Genomic DNA, 25,070 nt, shown 5'->3' with positions numbered 1-25,070 from the left:
CACCCTCCCAAAAAAAAATCCATTATCAATTATCTTCGTCTTTACCTCTTTGTCAGAGAAAGGTAAACACGATTGTGCAGAGGTAAGTGCACTGATCAATAGGCTAATAGCATTATCACCATCTATGTTCTACGCACTGTTAATTGGGGGGGGGGGCTGATCTGAATAATTACAGACCCATTAGCCACTTATCACACGCGTATGAAAAGTTCACGAAAGGTTACAGATAATGGAACAATGATACATTTAGAAACGAAGCAACCGTGAGGGGAAGCTGGTTTTTAGAAATGCATAATTATTGGGATGGACACAGCTGTAAAACACAATCGAGAATGTGTCCGTATGGCAATTACTGAATCAACACGGTGGCGTAAAGTGGCTCGCGAAGGCGGGGTGCAGTAATTTTCGAAATTAGTTTGACAATGAAAAACAACAAGCAAATCGCTGCCTTTGCATTGATCAGCAATATGGTCTGTGGCAAAAAGTCTACAAAACGTGATGGAAAAAAGCTACACTGTGTACAACACCACGTTTGTGTCCCATACAATGCACTTCGCACACCTGGCCAAGTTGAATTATGGATGATGAAGCGAAAAAGAGAATCTCCTACCCAGACGGTGCATTGCCCTGCATTAATGGACCACAAGTGGGTTATACAAATGCAATAATAATGAACACCCGAGTACACCACTACAAGGGGTAGTGAATGATGGACACTCGAAAAGAGTCAAAGGGAGGAAACATGCTAACGGGGACTAATAACAGGAAGATGAAGTGACCGCGTTGGAGAATTAAGAGCAGAGGGAATTGTAGCTTCAGAACACTCATGGCAAAGACAATAGCATGGACACCCGTATAATCAGCAGAAGATATAAATCATGACTAATCAAAATCGGAATCTTTATTTAGACTGAAGGATTAGAATCCGTTTAGCTCGGAAGATATACAAACAATACAAAAAAACGACAGCAGTGCAAACATAGAGAAAAGGGTAAGCAGGTCACTAAAGATAAATGAATAATAATACAATGTATATAATGACGCTGGTCATTACAACGCACATCCTCATGTTCAGTGTATTATTTGTAAAGCAGAGTGTGTACAAGGGCTGTAAGGTAGAGGTGGAGAGAATGTGCGACAGTGTGAGAAGAGTAATGCTTTCTTTTAAACAAAGGTACGTGGAATGTCAATTTATATACACGACATCGACATTGATTCATGTCCAGTAGTTGGCCAAGCTTGCAAGCACAGATTGAGCGTCATATTCTCTTTCAACGGACACTTGAATACATTCACTGAGAGGTACCGTTATGGTATGTAGATACCAGTTGCGGCTAAAGTGCCAATGTGGTGTTGATAGACGCAAGGACCTGCGTCTGTCATCGTTGCCACGCGGCCTCTGACTCCCGCTCTTCAGCCGAAGGCAAAATAAGCAGGGGTAGTATCACAAACACACCCACATCTCAGAGGCTATGCCTGTAAGGGCTGGGAGGTGACAGCAGATGGCTCTGCAGCAATGGGTGCTGTCCACAGATACATTTCGTCCACTCAGTGTGTCCGGGTGTCTGTGGACTGAAACTTTCTGTGCGGGAGCATTGAGTGACATCCCTTGGATGTGTTTTTTTGGGAACTCCAGTTTCATCCTAGATGCCAAAAGGCGCATTAATGGTAATCGCCACACGTACAAATACACGAGAGTATGTGGCTGCTCTAAATGTCCACGTGACAAGCCACTTCGTTGGGCTATCATTTGTGGTCGCTCCTGAAAAAGAGCTATAACGTACAGCTCAGTGGTCCATACCTGATAAAAGAATACTAGTTTAGTCTTAAAATAAAACATGTTTTTTTTTTAGGATCCTCCTGAACAAGAGCCGAGAGACTCTGGCATGGCTTTCCCCCGGGAAATATTTCGCATGATTATAATAAAATTAAATTTAATAGAAGTAATAATATAAATAAAATAATAAATCACGACCGTCACAGCTAAATTTACTGCATCAAGGCTGTGACGGTCCCACCTGATGACGGAGACTTGTGTTGCCTCCGAAACGTCGTGATTTATTATTTTATTTCTATTACTAGCAGAAGTACCCGGCGTTGCCCGGGTGAAAAATATATTTCTTAATAACCTTACATATATACACAGATGGGCTGCTACCCCTGCCCCCCCCCCCCCAGCCACGATCTCCTTGGCCGCTGTGCAGTAATATGTACGGCCTATAGTGTGGTGGGGTGTCGAGGCCTAGTACCGTGCAGAGCCTCCGGCCTCGCCTAAATTGCCCATTCGGCTGAGGCTGGGTACTGGGGCCGTTACCCCCCCCCCCCACCGCGCTACAATAATACTGTCTAATCGCTATAATTGTATTATCTACCGACCCTATAATAGTAATTGCACACATTGGGGTGGGGGGGGAGTGAAGAGGACGTGAAACTTTGATGAATTTACCTCAGAGTCGCGTGTTAATGCGTGCACATATTTTTAACGGGAAATAAAAATGGCGTCCACCCCGCAGCGAATGCGTCGCTACCCGTTGCCAGGGGCAACCGCCGTAGAAAACCAAACGGACCAATCGTGTCTCGCAAATCCCTCACATTTCGTCCAATGAAACTGCGTATGGTCCGGCGACACACAGACAGACAGACACACACACAGACAGACAGACAGATTTTATATATATAGATTACTTCTATTAATGTTAATTACATTTTTTACCTACGTGACTTTTCCGAAAAAAAATCTGAGAGTATGAATCCTTGCAGTCACGAAAGCTTCAAATCTAGAATGATTATAATAGTTGTTGTAGTTGTCCGATCATGTCCTGGTATAACGATTAGCACACTGGACTTGTAATCTAGTGCTCGCCAGTTTGGTCTGATCTGCTGCCGCGGCAGTTAGCACAATGCACACTCACGCATATTAAATCGCACCACCTCTGTCCACGTAGAGGTATACATGGGAAAAGCCACAGATAGCCAGCCGATGGGCAGGTCACATGCGTGGGTTGGGGTAAAGTGTGGGGAGCTCCCAGCTCTTCCGAGATGTCTGGCCAACGTAGAAAGTCAGACGAACAGTTCAACTGATTAAAATGAACGGTCAAATTTGGAAACATGAAAACAACACTTTGTGGAAAAATGTAGTCCATCACCCCCATTGTGTGTTTTTTTAACACTAGACGTACTCACAGTCGCCTTAGTTATCAATGGCATGAGAATCTCCGTTTTTGAGGTCGGCGCGGCAAACAAAAAACTAACAGACCAAATTTCTTCAAAATTGGTGGAAGGCCTCATATCCCGACAGACAACGAACCTGCCAAATCTCATCGAAATTCACGTTTTCTCCTTGACACTGTGAATGCTGCAATTATCCCACTTTGATTAAAGCACCAAAACATCCATCACAATGGCAGTGCGGCACCTGATGAGTGTTTTTTTTTTAAACGTGAATTGCAATATGAAATGTAAACTCTTTGTGGAATTGCACCTCTGGGTGCTGCGAGTTTTCAATAATTAATCAACATTTAACAATGTCGAAGCCCATTTCCATCATCATTAGCCACAACAAGAGAGTTGGTCAAATACTCCAGCCCAATTTGTTTACAATTCTCTGTGTGTGAGAGTGTCTGTCAATGAGACATGCCAAAACATTAGGGGGAAATTTCATAAACAGGGTCATGCCAAAAAAAGGAATGGGGCTCCCATTGAGATGTGGAATTTAAAGATGATTAAAAACAAGGCACTCTTCTTCGTGCAGAGAACTTGAGAAGCCCGAGGCTAGACCTGGTAATAGCCCATAAGAATGTGCAAGCACAACACATTTGTATGGAAGGATGTAAATAATTAAATAAGGCTGGTAAAGTACACATTCAGGATGTGGTATTCTGTTGGAATAATATTCAATGGATATTTCTTCTGTAAACCATAGAGAAATAAAGTTATTAAAATTCAGATGTCACCTCTTTATCAGACAGCGTTAGCTAGTGAGTTACAAATTGTAAATGATGTGGCTTTGCTCTCCAACACATCGGAGTGCTGTACTAGTAACGAACTGGCCGCGTTCTGTTTACGTGACAAACCTTACTAATTAGCTGTGTCGGGTGGTGGCGGGTTTAACGACACATTTATATATTTACACGATCTAACCCCCCAAACATACCTGTATTATTTTGTGTTACAGATCACCGATGCTAACAAGCTTTGTCAGACATGCCAACACGTAATCTCCGGCCAGCAGGTATTCGTTGACCGATTCATGCTGCCAGATGTATATCCTGTTCACGATGAAATCTCAGTAAAACAACATAGCACTCCAGGTAAAACAAGTTGAAGGCAACGTTCAAATGACATTCCTTTACTCTGTCGTTTTTATCATCATCATCATCATCAGCCATGGTCAATCCACTGCTGGATGAAGGTCTCCCCAATCCACCTCTCACAAGCTTGCAATCATCTAACTGACAGAGGCTGCACACGAGCTGACCTATTGGACATCTGTGAATACGAGTTTTATAGCTCATCGGATTCCTCCAGTATGAATAAGGATTGTGATTCTGATGATGTCACCGCTTTGTGCCCTTACTAAACACCGCCTCGCACCCATTCTGCCCCTTGTCTCCCGCGCGGTTATTATTCATAATCACCGTAAACTGTAAACAATTGTTGGAAATAACCTATTCTTATTTGACCAGGTAAGGCCCACTGAGCTATATAGCTCGTTTTCAGAAGCGATCTGGCGACAAATCATAGCCCAACTTAGTGGCTTATCACGTGGAAATGTATAGCAGCCAAATACTCTAAACGTACGTTTCTAAGTGTGGAGGGGAAAACCGAAAGACCAGGAGAAAAATCCACGTGACCACGGGGAGAGAGAGAGACACGCAAATTCCAAATGTACAGCAGCAGGCGTCAGGGTCGGAATTGAACCCACAACCTCCTGTATACCAAGCGAGGTAATTAACATCCCGCCACCATGGCACCCTCCAAGTGACGCATCCCACACAAGCCGACTGTCCGTTAGGTTGAACTATGATATTTGCAGAAACTTTCTGGTCCGTGTTACATTTGTGCCATGCAATTTTCTGTACATACTTTGTTCATATTTAAGTCATGCTAGCATACGAGTTGTGAGTTCAAATCCCAGTCCACGGTCAACTCAAACTGTTATTACTCCATGGCACTGCTTGGTAGAGAGTCGAAAGTAGTTGTCCACTGAAATGTCCAACTCCGTCCATGAGAATGCGGAGGGTTCCACCACTGGCTCAGAGCCACGAATCAACACAAACGCTGCTTCATGTCTCATTTGAGTAGGGAGAAACTTTGAGTAGCGCTGCCTTCCTTGTATTCCTGCGAATACTAAGGTGTCTAAAACTGAGGTTAGACAAAGGGTAATGTTTTGGTAAACAGATCAAAGGCACACACGCGCAATAATTTGAAGGTCTTCTGTAAAGTGGGCTATTGGCAATGTAGTGGGAGGATTTGAGCTCCATGTACATCACTATACTTTGATTGCAGCTGTAAATTATGTGCTGGGCCAAGACTTAGGGGCATAAGGCATGGCACAGGATCTTGAACAGATGCATGAGCACTGTGAGCTGTAATTGACTGCCTTACAAGCAGCACATTTTTTTTTATTTACTGTATGCATTAGCAGGAAATTAAATTGACACATCGTAAGGGATCATGCCAGAGCATAATGGAACATGTCAGGGCATAGTGGCACAGGGGAAACCTTAACCCCACAGTCGCTTAATGGCCTTAAATCCCTGCAGGGAGCTTCAAGTTCAGAGAGTAGCGAAGGAGGGCAAGCCCACCTGCCTAGCACCACGCTCGTACACGAGCACACCACTTATTTATTTCAGTTCCAAGTAGTTTAAACTTTATAATGAACGTAGTGGGGCTCATTAACTTGTTTCCTTACAACCAGTGGTAGAATTGATTACAAGCCGATCCATTGGATACCCAGTGTTGACTTTCCACAAAGTGGTACTAATTTTATCTGCCCCAAAGGGATAAAGGGCTGAGTCAGCTTTCAATCCGGATTTACACGCAACAAGCTTCCGATGAGACGATGCACTGAACTAACGATCGTCATCGTTCTGCTTAAAGTCAATCGCTTTTTGAGATTGCTCAAGAATATTAAAGATAAATCATCGCAATAAACAGGAGACTAAATAGTATACATTTACATTGTTGTTTCTTTTGTCATGTCCTTATCTCATTCCGTACTTTAAGGGCATTGAAACGAGCATTGCGATGGACATGTTGCTTTATGCCAATGCGGAAGGATGCTGTTTCAAAATAAGATTAACGGAGATTGCATTTAGTTTGAAGCATCTGCAATCAGATACGCGAATCACAGATGGCTAAATACGTTTGCAATCATTTGAACCTGTGAGTGTAACCAGGTGACAGGCAAGTGAGATGTAACAACCCTCTTGCAATACAGAACTGGGACAACTCATCCTGAGACCTCTGGCTCCTAAACAATCTACTTGATCATCTTTTCGCCGCCTTGACAGGACAAATTACGACTTAAATGTGGCAATGAATGGCAAGAACTATTAAAAACAAACGATAAAGACGCGTTAACAAAAAATATCACTTCATCTCAGCAGATACTCACTACTCAGTCAATGTAATCTTTAATGCTCGGAAGCAATGGCAATGCACAGATGCACAAAATATTCACTTTATCTGGTCTTACGTAGTGAGCCCTTGGTCCATAAACTGATTCAATAAGATTGTATAGAAATATTTAGTTGTCCTTTGATGTTACCACACCAATTGTGTTTATGGGGAGTACAAGAAAAATGCCTAACTGGCATTTAAATAAATATGTATATAAAAAAATAACAACTCCGATAACAGCGTTTCTACATTCTTGATTATAGAGCTGTTGACTCGTATTACATAGTAAAAAAAACGGATTTGGTCGCTCAGGTAAACTAGACTCCTTCAAAACTACCCACGAGTAGCTGCTTATCGAGAAAAATCGGAGCCAAATTGACACCTTGAGAAAGCAACGCGCTGGCAACGAGACGATGGTATGTTTTATATCCCAAAATACCACAACTTTGACATTAACCAGCAAGTGAATCGGGTCCTAGATTCAATGATAAACACTAGGACAAAGATCCCCCGTATAGCCTCCAATAGACTGTTGGGTCAAGTGCTGATTGCGAGCACCTATGAAGGCTGGAACGGTACACGAGGGGGTGGGTGGCGATGTTTACGACTCACCGCACCAGATACTCATTTAAGGCTGAGTCGACCAAGGGGAGGCCCAGGATCGGTTTAGATAATCGCCACTGGTGTTGGCCGTGGGCGGGAATCGAACTCGGGTCGCCAGATTCGTAGCGCAGCGCACTAACCGCTACACCACCGCTCCAATGAAGAACACACACGTACAACGTGAATGCATTTATTTCAGTTACTCTTCACCCTCACTGTTTTTTTTTACATGAAATCATTCAAAGATTACATCTCGCATTCGTCATTGAACGAGAAACCTCGCCTCGGTTCAGAGATAAGATATTTAAAGGAATGAGATTTGGCTGGAATAAAACATTTAATCAGTGGAATGTGGCCGCGTACTTTTTTTTCCAAGAACTCTTATTCTACTGTGACTGCTCCTGCACTCATTTAAAAGCAACTGTCAAGTCTTCATGTCGATTCCGCCTGCAAGGCATATCAACGTGTTTAAAATAGCATCAAAAGTGCCATCTTATTGGGGGCTTTAATGTGCATTACAAGACGCATTGATCACAGACTGAACTGTTTCACCATCACATCTTTGCATTTTATGTTTGCTAATGGGACGTGATGATACTCACACAATTGCCCACATTTTTGAAACTGGTAAACACAATTCATATACATATATATTCATCTTGCACAAAAATAATGCTGCAATTTTATAAAATACACGTTAAAACATTCATGTTAATATAATACAACTCAATCAAGTTGTATTATATTAACATAATAACAATTTTCGCCAGTAATCAGTCCATTGCTAGTCGTAGACCTCCCTACGCAGTTTTGGTCATGGGGGTTGATTGACCATACTTCACCCCGTTGGTCAGTATGGGTTGGTAAAAGTGGGGGTCGTGACGACTTCGGACACTGTTTACCACTCATGTGGCAGCTGTGGTCGAGAATCAAAGCAAGGTCACGAGGTTTGTGGCGCAGTGCACTACCCACTGAGCCACCACTCTATCAGCCTTGAACAAGTATGGAAAACATCCACTTGCAGAGTCTGGCTCACGCCATAGGAACGTGTAATTTCCACTGCTCAAAACCATCAATGTAGCTAGCGCTGCCCAGGCTTGTTTAAGCAGGGAGGCACTCTGCATTTTGAATAAGTCACAAAAAATGTATTTATTTTGCAAGGAGACTATTTTACTATTTCTAGATTTGAAGCTTTCGTGACTGCAAAGATTCATATTCTTAGGTTTTCGGTAAAGTCACGTAGGTAAAAAATGTAAATAAAAATTAATAAAAGTAAAATAAAAATGAAATAAAAATCACGACGTTTCGAAAACGTTGTGATTTTTATTTTATTTTTATTTTACTTGTAATAATTTTAATTTTTACCTACGTGACTTTACCGAAAACCTAAGAATATATTTTACTATTATGTTAAACGTTTTATTTTATTTTATCAGGTAAAGCCCACTGAGCTATTTGGCTGTTTTTCAGAAGCGACCTGGCCACAAATGATAGCTCAACTAAGTGGCTTATCACGTGGAAATCTATAGCAGTTAAATACTCTAAATGCATGTTGTTTCTAAATATGGAGGGGAAAACCGGAGGACTCCGAGAAAAATCCACATGACCACGGGGAGAATATTCCAAACGGCAAATGTAGGATCGTCAGCGTCGGGATGGAACCCACGCCTTCCTGTATACCAGGTGAGATAGTTAACATTCTGTGAGGTAAATACAAATTATATTGAAAATAAGAAACAAAGATCCGTGGAAAACTTGAATCGAGCTAAACCAGAGTAAAAGCAATCAATACGTGCAAAGTTTGAAACTGAAATCTAACTCGATGTATAATATTTGTTTACCGCGTATTGAAGTCAATTGTTACATCTGGGGAAATATGAGCCGTGTTCTAAGTATAATACATTTGGAAAGGTCTGCTCTCCTCAAAGTTTACATTTTAAATATTTCTCTGCAGCACTCTCAGTATGTTTGTATGCTAACAAAGTTTACTGATAGCGGGGCTTACGTGTACAAGAATATCAAGGTGGGTACTGGCATATACGTTAACACTATCTCTGTTTTGTAGTGTTTGAGGTACAAAACAACTTTCTTGGTTCTTTCGGTAAAGTCACGTAGACGGGAAATAATTCTCACGACGTGAGAATTCTATTTTATTATGTTTTATTGTTATTATTTTATTATTTCCTTTCTACGTGACTTTACCGAAAGAACCAAGAATATGAATCCCTGCAGTCACGAAAGCTTTACATCGAAAAGTACAAAGCAATATTTTACAGAATCAATTTTATATAAGAAAAAAAAATGGTGTTATATATTCATAACCTTTGTATTTGTAATATTGTGTTGCTTCTATTCCTGTGCGTGTGAGGTGTGTGCCTCTCGATAAAAGGTGACACCTGCGATCTGTCTTGCTTAGTTATGCTTTGCGAGCAAATGACAGTGAACAGGGAATGATGGCTTTGAGAGTGTCTATTATGACAAGTGAGATGACCAAGGGTCATAGGTCACACGCGCAAATTCATGAAGAAACATTATAACTCCTATCCCACCTATCCTTTTTTTTGTCCAGTATAATATGAATAAGTAATAATTTCAAACAAACAAGAGAACTAATGCATAATAGAATTGGTTTAACAACACATTTATGTTTAAACGATCGAGCCAAAAAAAACCTCTATTATTGATAACATTGGTTGCAAAAGCCCACGTGTTAAAATAAGCAAATTAGTTATTTATCCATAACACAGGGTTTTTTACAGGGTTAGATCGCGTAAATATATAAATGTTTCATTCAACCCGCCACGAAAGTCGCGAAAAAACACGTCAGACTATAAATATACATATTAAGTTAGGTAGTTATTGTTAGGTATTTACAAATTGGGTTAAGACGTGAAAGAGTGGCAGTGGGTGTGCACGTGATTAAATTTGCCCAGGAGACACAAACAAAAAGATACGGCTTTAAAATATGAAAGCGTGAGTCAGTGAAGCTGTTAAAATTATCTGGTTCAGCATTCAAAAAGGTGTCACAAATAATTGAAACCGGGAGGAGGTTGGAGCCACATCGTCGCCACCTGCAGGGAAACACCACGGGATGGCCGATACCAACACAGCAACAATTATCGTGATTGTGGTGAAGATGACAACATTTGATGACAACAACAATAATTTGTGAAAAAGTGTCTGTTTTCTAATTAATAATCGTTCATTCGTTGTTATTTTTATCATCATCAACCTGGGGCACGTGTACACTGCAACTTGTATACAGGATATCTTTGGACTAATACATATCTCCCATAATACAAAACAACTTTTTTTACATTAGCCTGACAGTGTTGGCTTTGCACGCCGCTAATCCAGCAATGTGGGGACGGGGGTTGGTGCATCACACCGTTTTCGTGACCATTCCCTTTCCGCGTGGGTGTCGATGCTGCCATACCGCGGCACGCCAGGCGATGGCAGTCGAGCAAGGGGATTAATCTCCATCTGTTTCCACCTGTAAGGGGAGAGATTGCTGCCCCTCCTCCCCCTCCTCCCCCTCCTCCCCCTCCTCCCCCTCCTGCCCCTCCTCCCCTGTCGCACACGTGGGTTTTCTCCAGGTACTCAGGCTTCCTCTCACATCTTCTTGGTTCTTTCGGTAAAGTCACGTGGAAGGAAAATAATAAAATAAGTAAAATAAAACATAATAATGCTGCTAATCCTGCATAATGCACGGGCATAATATGACTTTGAAACCCCCCGCCCACCTCCTACGCATTCCAGAAGTAGTGACTAATCCCATACCTGCATTTCCCATAAATATGCTAAATTCCTCTTGATATGCAAATTCCTTTGTCAAGGCGCTCTTCCCCCTCCAACCCAGCTTAAATATACGCTGCCAAGCCTGGTGGTGTTCATTCAGACGCTGTCTTTCCGACAGACCTGTTCTTCACCTGAGGACGGCTGCTTGCGTTGTGGCCGAAACGTCGTGAGAATAATTTTATTATGTTGTATTTTTATTATTTTATTATTTCCCTTCTACGTGACTTTACCGGAAGAACCAAGAATATGAATGCCTGCAGTCACGAAAGCTTTAAATCGAAATTCCTCTCACATGTTAATGGAGATGGCAACAACAACAACAAACATCCCAACATATAGGGCCTCAGAGCTTGGGCAATTGTCGGCACCAGTTACGACTCGCCTCTATTGGCTCGCGTTAGAAATGTCTAACTTGAACCTTTTACATTGTTCTGCTGCCTGTCTGCAGCCTGCTACGCATTTGGACTGTCGCTTCAATTACACTGGTCAAAACACTTTTTCTGGCATAAGGTATTCCACCGGTCATACGGTAATTTTGGGGTGCTGATTCCATATCTGGCATCAGTTTTTGTCTATCACATCAGGTTTTTGAGATATCAAATATTTCATTTTCAATAAAAACTGCAGAAGAAAAATATTAAATGAATTTGGATATCTACATAAAATGATATTATAAACACACTATCCGAAACATACAGCACCATATTTTAACACTAAAGCAGTCACTGACTCGCAACAACTTGCAATCATAAGTGACAGAGTTAATTTCGGGTAAAATCAATGAAACTGGGGTATGCCGATAGCATAAAATGAGATGTGATAGAGCAAATCTGAGATCAGATTTGGAATCAGTCCCCTGAAATTAGTCTAAAACAGCAGCAAAAGTCCAGGCCAGAAAAAAATGTTTTTTTTGTTGTTGACCAGTGTTAGACCATTGCCAATTGTCGCTCCGTAGCATTGGGCTTCTTATAGTTTGAATTCTAAATGCAAAAAATTACACGCAGCTTAAAATATTACTGCAATCCCTCTGTAAATGATGCATTCAGGTATCCAGTTTAAAAAAAACGTACAATGAATGTGAACGAACTTTGACGTGCAAAAAAACTTAAGACTTTGATTAATTCGATTTTAGGCGATATTGCACGTGATTGATTGCTACATTACAGCTGCTATGAAAATAGCACATGTGCTCTTTACATATCGAGTTTTAAGACTTAAGAGAATTGAGGTCAAGTCTAAGTAGAACCTCGCGATTAGTGATCGCGACAATAACTCTGTTGGCAGGCCGGATGATAATGAATAGGCACAGGAGGGAATATACTAATCATGCACATTACACTCAGCGTACCGACAGTTTCCAGGCACCGAAAATAGGAATAGTGATAGAGAATAGACACCTTTTAACATGACGTGTTCCGAGACACATGTTCACACACATATGCAGTGGGCATGCATATACTATGTTGTATGATGATGATGTGGTGGTTAGAGTACTTAGCTCACACGGAAAAGGTTCTGACTTCAAATCCCAGTCACGAGTCAACCCAGGATACATTCCCTCATTCTGGCTCTCTGGATTTTTAGTCGAACTTCGTGGATCTCGTCCTGATGATGTTTGACGTAGTTTCAAACAAAACGCCGTATCTCACTCCCACATTTGGTTGTGAAAAATGTTCTTCAAATGCACGGTGAGCTGAAACAATACATGTTTGCACCCTTAAAATGTATCTTATTTGGCTGTTGGGTGGGTGTGGCCTAACTCAAGTTTAGTTTCATCATACTGTATTATATCTTTATATATATTAAGTTTTGCCAGTTAGCGGGCACACAGGCGGGCAATTTTGAGGTGGTGACGTCATACCATGGGACGTGGCATTTCCACGACTAGTTCTGCGCTGTTAGCCGGGATCAGTGCCACCCCGTTGCTTGGATGAGCAGCACAAGACACTGACCCAGCATCTTGTGCTGGGTGTTTGTTTTGTCCGACGCTTTTTGCGTGAAAAACGTTTGACGTCTCGATCATCGACAATGCGGCAAATCACCAAGGCGACCTTCCCCACCCGTTTCGTCGTGACGTGAATCTGGCCCCATGACGCTCGGCATGCTCGCACATGGAGCGCAATTTACACAGCGAGGAGATGCGAAAAGACGTGCGATTCGATGAATTATTACGACGGCGATGCCTACGGTTTGCCATGGTATCGCGAAGTACCTATGCACGTTGAACTTCTTTCGCACCGTATGCAGCCGAACGTGATAATCGGAGGTGCGGGGGAAGGACAACTAACTGTGTATCGTAATTGTATGGCTTGTAAAACTTTGTTATATTTTAATTGTCATTGTTATTAAAAAAATACATTTATTACTTAACAAATACTTACAAAATAACAGAATTATTGAAGTTCCACGTAAACACGAGTGCCATTTCAAATTATACGAGTGGATTAAAAACATTTTATGGAGTAATTGACAGCATGGGGGTTATATGACATCGTCAGTTTCATAGTTAAATGTATTTATTGTATAATTTAAAGCATGTGCAATCGAGGTGTTATAGATAATAAAGTTTACATAATTAGTGTCGAGAGAACTGCATATTTAGAACTTTTAAGAAAGATCGATTCATACTGAAAGTAAAACAAATCACAAAAACAATAAAACGATAATGAGAATAATCTTGATTTGAAGCTTTCGTGACTGCAGGAATCCATAGTCTTTGGTTCTTTCGGCAGAAAAATAAAACAAAATAAAAAATAATATATCACGACGGTTCAATGGCAACACAAGCGGTCGTCCTCAGGTGGAAAAAAATAATCCAGCAGTGGAACTGCTGAACCAGCGAGAGAGCTGTTACAACAAGAGTTTATATATGTGGCGATGGGCAAGCAAGCGGGGTCTGAGCTGGAAAGAAATTCCATCCACGGACGCATGAGAATGCAAAATATTATTACAGTCGATCAGCTGGTTACGTGTGAAGTGGTAAAGTGCGGGTACTGAAACCTCTTCCAAAATATCTCGCCAGCTAAGAAGAGTAGACCAAATACCCTCCAGAGGGGCTTTCTAGAATTCCCTCCAGTGGAGGCCATTTCAGCGGCAGTGTCGTGAGTAAATCGTCGCAGGGCTGCACCTTTTCATCGTTACAATTACAAAATCACAGGAAACTTGAGATCGCACAACAGACGGTCGCTCATAGCCACACGGCGAGCATCCGATGCCCACCTTGTTGACGGACTGCGACGTGCCGAAGAAGATGGGGATGAAGATGAGCCAGATGATGCACGTGGTGTACATGGTGAAGCCGATGGGCTTCGCCTCGTTGAACCCTTCGGGTACGCCGCGGGTCTTGATGGCGTAGACGGTGCACGTGACCATGAGCAGGATGCTGTAGCCCAGCGAGCAGATGAGCGCCAGGTCCGAGATGTCACACTGGAGCACCCAGTGGGCCTCCATGGGGTCAAGCGTGCGCTGTTCGTTGATGAACACCTGCCATTCCACGCGGTGAACAAAGCGAAGAGACGCAAGCTTAGCGGAGAAACGTATTCCGAAGGAGGATAGACCGTTTCCGAAAGTCCGTCGCTTGTAACTACGCGCTTGAGATGTGCGACTCTACCGAAGCATTTCCGATTTGTTACCGCGTGCCGTTCGGCATGACGTCCCGACGCTTCCGTGTGCCGGGAGTTTCTTCAGAAAAACTACAAATATCCCCCTCGGATTGGTGTCGGCGTTGCCGGTTCGTGAAGCTAATTGGTTGGGCCCCCCCTGACCGTAGGCCGGCCAAAGCGGGAGAAAGCCGGAGTTAGCCGGGGGGAAAGCTCACCAATGTGTCGTAGTGTGACGCCGGGCGTAATTCCCAACAGCACGCGGCACGACCCAAGAACACGTCGGTGGGTGCACAACCCCGGTGTTGCCATTGTTTGGGGCACGTACGCCTGCACAGATTTGTACTTTTTGGTGCAAATTTATGGTGGGGAGCCACATAAATGGGGTATCGTGAAAACTGCGTAGCCAACGGTTTGTGAATCACTGAGCATGCAATTATTGATAGTACTGTGTTTTATTTATGAGTTTTATTATGTAATTATTTAATTTGCGGTTTCCTAAATTTGAGCACGGAAGTGCTTAGCAGCAAGTGTCATCTACTGTAATTATGCATTAATGCCAGAATAATAAGCACCCGTTGTTTCAAACATCATAGGAAACATTCTCGAGATATATTTTATGTGGATTTAGCAATATTAAATGGTGTCATGGCGATACCACCAAAGCATCACCTGAGATATTAAACACACGCAGACGGATGTCTGCTAACAACAAATATGTGGGTCCGGTTTAAAATATTTTTTCACCATTAAACCATTTGTATGCAAAGCATTGTTACAAGAACGTAGTGAAAAACACAATTTATTTAACAAATATGTCATTATTTCAATAAAGGCATGGAAAATATTAACACATTCACCTTGACTTTACCCGGTATTGTTAGCAGACAAATTTCCAATTTTAAAACATGACTACATAGATTGCATAGTTGAAAAACTATTTATATATTCATTAATTGATAGATTTATCTATTTGGAGGTCAAACATAAGTGCCTGTTTAATGTATAGCAATTACATGACGTACTTTAATTCTTGCAATTTTATTCTGACCTGCAATAGCATTTTCCTGGCAACAGAATAGACGTGATCCTGTGAGATAGCACTGCGTTACAGTGCTGTAAAGTATTTTGAGTTTAAATCCTGCCCAGCAGTTGGCTTAACTTAAAATTCATCCGTGCTCACTCGAAATGAGTAGCCCTTTATGAAATATTAAAAACGGCATTTCTATCGGGAGACTGGTTTCTGCTTTGGCCGTGTGTAATTTCCATCACTTGCCAAGGGGCTACAGCCAAAGGATGAGTTTCCAACTTTCCAACAAACTTGACAATTTTGTCTAACACCTATGATAGGTTACTCCACGCCTCCTTATCCGCACCATTAATTAAGGTGCGCAATCAAATCGTCGCTCCCCGCGCCAGAGCGATTCTAGACACGGGGCAACTAACCGAGACACCCGCGTCGAAGAGCAATGAACAGTTCAAGCAAACAAAGCAAAGGAAACTTTAAAAATTCAAAAAACCTGCGGTGGGTTGGCACCGAACCACACGAACACACCCAAGAGCTGCACCGAGATGAGGCTGAACGCGATGACGAGCTGCGACGCGGGGCTGATAAAGCGCGGCGGCGCCACCGACTTCTTGCCCTGCTCGAAGATGCGGTGGATGCGGTTGGTCTTGGTGAGCAGCGCCGCGTAGCTGATGCACATTCCCAGGCCGAGGAAGAGGCGCCGCAGGGTGCACAGCGCCACGCTCGGTGCGGCGATCATCAGGAACGTGACCACGTAGCACAGGAAGATGCCCGTGAGCAGCGTGTAGCTGAGCTCGCGGCCGGACGCGCGCACGATGGGCGTGTCGTTGAAGCGGGCGAACGTCGCCGCCACGAACGACGTCGCCAGGATGCCGAGCACGGCGACGAAGAGGGGCACTGCCGCCCAGGGCGAGTGCCACTCGAGCTTGACGGTCGGGAAGGGGTAGCAGGCCGTGTGGTTGGCGTCGGGCCGCAGGTGGTAGGGGCACAGCTTGCAGGTGAAGTCCTTGTGCAGGTAGGTGTAGCCCTCGCAGCGCTCGCAGGTCCAGCAGCACGGGATGCCCTTGAGCTGCCGGCGCCTCTCGCCCGGCTCGCACTGCACGCTGCACTCGGACGCGGGCGGCGGCTCGTGGGGGACGCGCGCCCACTGCAGCGCGTTCATCTGCAGACGGTGGACGGGGGGAGGGGGGCAAGGGTGGAGGGGGGGGCACGCGGGGGGCACGGGATGAACGACAGATGGGCGGCAGCAGACAACGCACCAGGGAGCCGCGGTTGGTCGTGGCGGAGCAAGATTTGGTTCGCGAGGGAAGGATACGGTGCCAGGATGCCCCCCCGCCCCCGGAGGTCAGAGAGCCGAGCTCACGCCGCTGAGAATCTCGGTTTGATCCGAGATTTCGGACACCTGCGACTCCACGGGGGTTCTCTCGCGTAGTGAGTTCGTGGTCATCTTGGCCCGCTCACCAATGAGTCATATAGAGGCCTTTTGACTTGAACAGAGACCCACAGACACACATAGGTCGGGCTGTGATTGCACCAGGTTCTCTCGCGTAGTGAGTTGCTGGTTTCAGCCCGATAACCAATGACTGCATATAACAAAAGCCCATCACGTTCAATTTGTTCACGCACTTAAATTGGCAAAATTCTAGCTCTCAGGATTAAACACATCAGTTTGATTTTCACGCAATGATTATTACTCTCACATACAGCAGTGGGTGGGAAGGTGCTACCCTCTACTGTGCGGACCAAAGGCCACTTGAAGGGGTCTCAGAAGTAGCTCTGCCATCTCCTCTGGCTGGAGCCATTCTCGATACGAAGGGTTGCACCGCGCTCTAACAGATTCGATTGGATACTTTGTCTCATGGCATGACGCCAGGAACACAATTGGGACGCCCTGGAATTTTGAAGAAAATGGGAACAATTCTTGTCTTGGAGAATGTTCGCTTGCATATACATTTGCAGAAGAAAAAAAATGCATGTGCGTGTGCATCGCCAAAATAAAAGATGAATTTAGCGCTGTGTGTGGCAGTTGTTTCTTGAAGATGAGAAAATGTACCATGATGTAATTAGATTGATAATCACTTTAATTAATGATCATATTTGCGACATGCACAGTTGGATCCGTGTCCACTGCTCGGGATATTGCATGAAAACCCAACTGCTTTGTTTATCCAGTAAAGCCTAAAACATATTCGAGACACGTTCTTAATAGGAACCCTGCCTGAGTTGTTTGGACCATTCCCACCTTCTTGTGATTACAAGTTGGGAGGAAATAAGTTAGGAGGAATTAATGGGGGGGGGCAGGGGCGGTTTCTTCATTAGGGCGATTGGGCGACGCACCACCAATGTCATTCAACCACAGAGTCACGCTAGCCGTCACTGTGCCTCTGGATATAGTCCAATCAGCGTCATGTCACGTTCTGTGGAGTACCGCCTCTTTTGGGCGATTTCACTCCGGCTGAGAATCGCCCCGAGTGGCCCCATAGACTTACATTCAAAGATGTTTTTTTTCGAAGGGCGGGCGCTGCAATGCATTCTCTATGGCTTCCGGGAGGGCTCGTACTAACGTGCTTACGTCATCATACGTAAGCACGTTTCATCCAACAATATAATTTGTCGCCACCTAGTGGAATCTTTAATAAAAGAAACTTGAGTGGATTGTATTAATAGTGAGCATAGAAACAAACAAGATGTATTGCAAGAGTCACTTTATTTTTCATTAATATTAAAGAAGTAAAGTTGCCTTTACATGCTTAAGCTGTTAATTTATCCATTGCATGGGTGGACCTTATCCTTATCAATCATCCAGACATTTGCCCCCCCTGAGAGATTTTGCAGGAGCCGCCACTGGGTGGGGGTGGGAGCCCTCAAACGCCACACGTCTATGTCAGAGACCAAGCCGGTGTACTCCATCGTAATGATACCCCATCTGATGTGTCATCGACTTGTACGCGTGTTGTTCAGGGATACGAAGCAAAATGTCAGACGTTACGCCGGAAACAAATTAACCACGAGGTACAAACCACAAAAGACATGAAATAGACACTCAGCATAATGGTGAAAATCTACGCAGAAATAAGAGTGATATCTTGCTCATCCTTTTGGCGTGGGTGCCTCATCCGCGATCTTTATGTGATTCACCAACCTCACCTTTGAGTCACTGAATGGCAGGCATGGAATGCAACCATGCCCGGCATACATTAAAATTCAACTGGCAATAACTTTAGGCAGGTTACCACATCGTAAAAAAATTGGGAATATATATACACACACACATGCGTTGAGCCGATGGGTTACCTATTCCAATGTGTGGAAAATACTATTTTCATCTAATCTGTCAGTCCATACAATAACAATAATTGTTTTTTTATTATGAAACCCTTAAACCAATAATTGCTGATCGAGATCTGTGTAGTAATTGGGCAGATTTCGAAAAAAAATACTTTGAGAAAGTTGAAACATTCGAATAATCTAATTGGAACCCAGACACATTGGTGTGAGTGTGTGAAGTAATTCACGTGTGTGGGTGGTGGAAGCATGCATGTATAATACAACAGAGGCTCCCACAATATAATGGCTTGCTAGTTTGTATTTTTATCATTTATTATTGCAATTCACTTTTTGGCATCTTTTAAATGTAGGATTTGTCTTAATTGGCCTAAAATAAAAAGCAACGACTGCTATTCTATCTAGCTACCACAGAAACTGCCGTTACAATAATTTCAATTACGAAATATGATTATTTTAATTTTAAAATGTATATCAACTCTCATTAATGGCAACGTCGTCCAACATTGAGCGGAGATAAATCCTTGTTGTTGTGCAATCAAAACTTCAATATTGTAAATAAAAAATGGGGGCAGGAGGAGGTGGTGGTGGGAGGAAGGGGTGGGGGGGGAGATATAAAATTATTCCTTTCACATTCAATCACTTTCTGCTGGGGATTAATGCTTTTAAGATGGAAATGCCACTTATTCTATGCAGGTGTGGGAGTAATTCGTAACTCGTCACTGTGAGCCTCGGTACACGAATGTTGTGATTATAATAAACATGACCTGTGATCTGATTTTTTTTATAAATGCATCAGGATGCATTCTCGCAACGATGACAGCCAAGAAATTACTAAAAAAAAAAACTGGAATTAAAATTCTGTAATAATAATAACGGGACGTAACACTACTACGATGTCACACACTGTTGCTCTGTCAGGTGCAATGTTATTGGAGCAAGGGCACTCGTGCGGTGTACCGTACCCTGCACTGTCAACCTGGTGATGTGGGTTTGATTCCCCACCATGGCTAAGGTGAATGGCAAGAGATAACTGAACCGGTCCTGGGCCATCTTTCACTAACCAACAGTGGCCAGCACGGTGAAGTATGATCAAACACACTCAATCAATTGCAATGCGCAGGGAGCTCTTCATCCAGCAGTGTATTGAAAAATGCCTGTAAATTACGATGATTAATTTTAACATGTGCAACCAGGAGCAGTGCTTTCTTCTAAAACTGTGCACATGATAGCATAGAGAGGTGTATGTTTTGGAATTGAGGACAACACTAACGGGCAGAAAGAGGAATGCATTGATTACATTGGTCAACACACTTTTTCTGGCATAAGGTATTCCAACGGTTTTAAGGTAATTTTGGTGGTTGTTCTCTAAGACTGGTCAACAAAAAAAAAATTCTGGCCTGGACTTTTGCAGCTGTTTTAGACTAATTTCAGGGTGCTGATTCCAAATCTGATCTCAGATTTGCTCTATCACATCATTTTTATGCTATCGGCATACCCCATTTTCATTGATTTTACCCGAAATTAACTCTGTCACTTATGATTGCAAGTTGTTGCGAGTCAGTGACTGCTTTAGTGTTAAAATATGGTGCTGTATTTTAAGGATAGTGTGTCTATCACATCAGGTTTTTGAGATATCACATATTGCATTTACAATAAAAACTGCAGAAGAAAAATATTAAATAAATGTGGATATCTACATAAAATGATATTATAAACACACTATCCTAAAAATACAGCACCATATTTTAACACTAAAGCAGTCACTGACTCGCAACAACTTGCAATCATAAGTGACAGAGTTAATTTCGGGTACAATCAATGAAAATGGGGTATGCCGATAGCATAAAAATTATGTGATAGAGCAAATCTGAGATCAAATTTGGAATCAGCACCCTGAAATTAGTCTAAAACAGCTGCAAAAGTCCAGGCCAGAAAAAAATGTTTATTTTTTTGTTGACCAGTGTTAGAGAACAACCACACAAGGTTAGAGATACCATATTCACTGTTCCGAAAAGTGGGCTTGGGAGGGACAGGTCTCTAGAATGGATGTTTGCCGATGGTGGAGATTTACGATGGAGTAGCAGTCGAAGGAGAAAACGGAGTCGAGGGGATACAAAGGATGGAGATAGCGCCATGATACCAGCTCACGTGCAGGTACGAGATGAACTGTTACATCACAGGACCATATGAGCAGGTGATGGCTTAGGGGAGGCCCCTGTCCAGCAGTATATTGATCATGGCTAATGGTTATGACCATGATGAAAAATCATTGATGAAATCTTTATGGACACCCTGCCATGTATATATTTTTACTAATGCCTAATACATGTATGTCATCATAATAAGTAGTAGATACAGAATTAACATCCATCTCAAACCTACGATATTTGGCTCCAGGTGACCTCAGTATAATATAAATGTAAAGGTCAATGCATGCCTTGCACACACCCTGAGGGATTTTTGATAGCAATAATGTTTTACCCCATTTACGAGGGTTAATTGACCTGTGCCAATGTTATTCCTGGCTGACTGGATGGAAGCAACAACAGATTAAGAGATGTGATCCCCCTGGATTGCCTGTTCATAATGGTCTAAATATTCTAAATATCCTCAGCTTAGGTGCAGATTAAGGCATATTGGGGAGAACTTCTGAATCTTCCCCTCCCACCACCCCTTTTCTGGTGATTTAGATCGACGATGCCAAATAGCCGCACTGATAACGGTGCTGTCTATTAAAATACCGTACAAAAAAAAAATTGTACACCCCAAAAAAAACCCACTGGCCACCAAATAAAATAAATTAATGATAATAAGCTCCTTTCACATGACGTTATGCAATCAATTGATCAACAAAGTGAAATTGATCATTAAGATGTGCAATTTCAATTCGTTAACGATTTGTGTGTATTTTTTGGTGCCTCGACGTGTGAACATCCACGGTGTCGTGTCTCGTAACACGAGATATATTAATACTTGATAAAATACGGTGATCATACGGTTACAATCTTATTATAGCTATCCATTCTCATAAAAACAATATTTGCATTGTATGCAGTGCCTGCAAAGACTAATACGCAGGATGTCCAACCGATATGACTGATTGCAATAGTCCAGTGGTATAAATCTTCCCTCACAGTATTGCTTTGGGGTACATTTAGAATTTGCAGCAGTCACTAAATTACATAACAATTATAGTGCTCTCTGCTGTGTTTGCTTGTCAGAGTAAGAAGTCAGTACGCTGTTCTAAAGTGCTGCCTCGGAGTGAAGCCGCTACAAAGCAAGTCACCATCGGCACACTGATGATGAATGGACGGGATCAAATATTTCCATACGATGGCTCAATGGGAGACAATGTGGCACCCTCTGGCAATAAGCAAAGCACTTGGCGTGTGTCAGGGTCGAATGCCCTCCTTCCCGAGGCTACGCGTTTACTTGCGCACGATTGTTTCCCAGAAATCTCGTCATTTTTTTTCTCTCTCTCTCCCCGAGCGCTCCCGTTCATCCCGGTCAGGGTGAACGCTGAAACAATGCCACATCACGTGAGTGCACTTTGATTTTTTTTTATTTCTCCCGAAGGAACCCCCCACCCATTGCGGGACGAGAAAGCCGCCGCGAGTTTCGACGTCCGGAGCCGCGACTAACGGACGTTGGAGAGAAAATGGTCACTGGTCGTAATGTTTCTGTCGTTATTGTCAATGTGGAGTGTATACGAATTGCGTCCGTTTCTTCATTCAGCCTCTCAGTGCGATTTCAAGCAACTAGACTGTTCATATGCACGTGGCCGATAAGTTTTGGCCCCAGTTGCAATTCACCAAAAGTCAGTTTAAAATATATATATTCATTTTATTATCATTTTAATTAAAAATATAAAAATCACGCAGAGACAACCTCATTAAAAAAAAGTAGTTCCCATCTCACCTATTAACGGCTCTATATCGAATGCTTCAGAGTGGGAAATCGCCAGGACATGACCATTATCTGGCTGAGACTTCATAGTGGCAGTGAAACTTGACACGCACCGTATCTTACATCAAGTTTCTCAAAGATATGATCTTACTAAGGTCACAGCAGCATTCCTATCCTCAATCTATATAGTAATGAGCCAATGTTAGACTCTTCAATGGATAACCCAATGTTCACAGCCTGTGCCGTGCAATCTTGCAATTTACTAACATGTACATGTAGTGATATGAATGATATGCGAGCATGAAATTAATATATTTATCTTAAAATATTATAATACATTGTATTATAATAAATTGCACTTCTGTTTTATGTTTAAGAGACTTATGCTGAATGAATGCATTTTATTTGAGAAGTTAATTAGTATTCTGAGGTTGATACAGTAAATTTGGTTGTGACGGTCCCACCTGAAGACGGAGACTTGTGTTGCCTCCGAAACGTCGTTATTAAATTTAGTTATTTTCATTTATTATTATTTTATTTTATTTCTATTTTTTACCTACGTGACTTTACCGAAAACCTAAGAATATCAATCCTTGCAGTCACGAAAGCTTCAAACCTGTGCTGACCACCGTGGTATGGTCGAACATACATCACTCCTGACACAGCATGGAGAGGCCTACATTCAGCGGTGGATTGACAATGGACTTTAATTATTTTTATTATTTTATTACTTCCCTTCTACGTGACTTTACCGAAAAAACCAAGAAGATGAATCCCTGCAGTCACGAAAGCTTTAAATCGAAAAATGGACTTTAAATTATGAAAATTATGTTCTTATGTGCTTCAAACAGATGCGATGGTGTTGGGCCGGTCTGGTTGTTAACGTTGCTTTATTAAGACATTAGCCAGCACCGTTTGCATAAGTGCAGATACTCAACGCACCTTTGTGTGTCATTTCAACTGCATTATAGAAACTCCCGACAGGTTTTGAAGTTTAAACACACGCTTCACAAGGATTTTTATCCTTTCTCATTCTTTAGTTTGCGTCTTTGCGGAGCAGTAAAGGAACACACACTGCAAGAAACTGTGCACTCAATGTGCAATATACCAGAGTGAAATGTGGTGTCATTTAACTAAAAAAATATATTTGCTTACAGACACATTCCAAACTAATGACAGTTATATTACAAACGAATTACGTTTATCAAGTATTCTACCGTTACCCTTTTTAAGTTGTGCAGACAGTTCTCCTCTGTCTAAATGCATGTCTCCATCTCAGTTCCCCTACGGAGCGCCAAACTCCCGCTATAAGAATACTCCAAGCGGTCCATCTCCTGCTCCCCTCCCTCTGCTTTGAAGCCTCTCAGGTTTCTCAAAATCTTCTTCTTCCACCTCGCCTGGTATGCAGGAGCTCGTGGGTTCGATCCCGACCCTGACGCCTCTATATTTGGAGTTTGCGTGTCTCTCTGCCCGTGGTCAAATAGATTTTTCTCGGGGTCCTCCGGTATTTCCCTCCACGTTTAGAATCAACGTGCGTTTAGATTATCTGGCTGCTATAAATGTCCACATGATAAGCCACTTCGTTGGGCGACCATTTGTGGCCAGGTCGCTTCCGAAAAAGCTGTATAGCTCAGTGGGCCTTACCTTGTAAAATACAAAGTTACTTTAGTTAGTTAAGGAATTGCTTCCTCTCTCTTTCCTTCACTTGATTGGCCACTCCCGTTAATTCTGCACTCTGAAACGTGTGCAATGATCTGGGCAGCATTAAATATGTAAGTCGAGTAGAATTCCAATGATCTGCGGTGATGTGAGGAACACTTCTCAATGCACGCTGTAATCTGCGTCTGACCGCAAAAAACCTATTAAAAAAATTTGGATGAGAATTTGCGGTGAGCTGCGGATTTTAGGAGGAATTACCAACGCACCTCCATTAATCTGAACTTTATTTGCATGTTATTGGTGGAGTCTGGCAAAATTGCAGATGACAAGATTTGCACTCTCCTGGATTATGGGAGTTGTTACACACCACTTGCACAATTATAGGATTATGATGGTATTATAGGATTCACTGATGATATAATTATTGGTGCGTGTATGTTTACAGCCCTATTATTGATGTTGTTAAGCGGCCCATGGAAGAGGGGTGACATTGTCCGGGATATGTTTCTCATACAAGGTGGTACGCTGCTCGCTAAATCCAAATTGACTTCATCTCGTGAAGTTAT

General features: G+C 42.6%; 1 protein-coding gene across 1 annotated transcript in view; it reads right to left on the bottom strand.

The window, feature by feature from the left end:
- LOC144944279 (metabotropic glutamate receptor 8-like) overlaps positions 1-25,070 on the bottom strand; it is a 262,753-nt gene that overhangs the window by 37,453 nt on the left and 200,230 nt on the right. The window contains exons 8-9 of the mRNA XM_078872301.1: positions 16,145-16,813; positions 14,245-14,508 (exon numbers count right to left, since the gene is read on the bottom strand). Of these exons, the coding sequence (XP_078728427.1) occupies positions 14,245-14,508; positions 16,145-16,813 (933 nt within the window). The remainder of the gene's footprint in view (positions 1-14,244; positions 14,509-16,144; positions 16,814-25,070) is intronic.

The sequence above is a fragment of the Lampetra fluviatilis genome, chromosome 34 (assembly GCF_964198595.1).
Source record: "Lampetra fluviatilis chromosome 34, kcLamFluv1.1, whole genome shotgun sequence".
NCBI classification, from domain to species: domain Eukaryota; kingdom Metazoa; phylum Chordata; class Hyperoartia; order Petromyzontiformes; family Petromyzontidae; genus Lampetra; species Lampetra fluviatilis.
The sequence above is the reverse complement of the archived record's forward strand: the minus strand, read 5'-3'. Positions and strand labels throughout refer to the sequence as shown.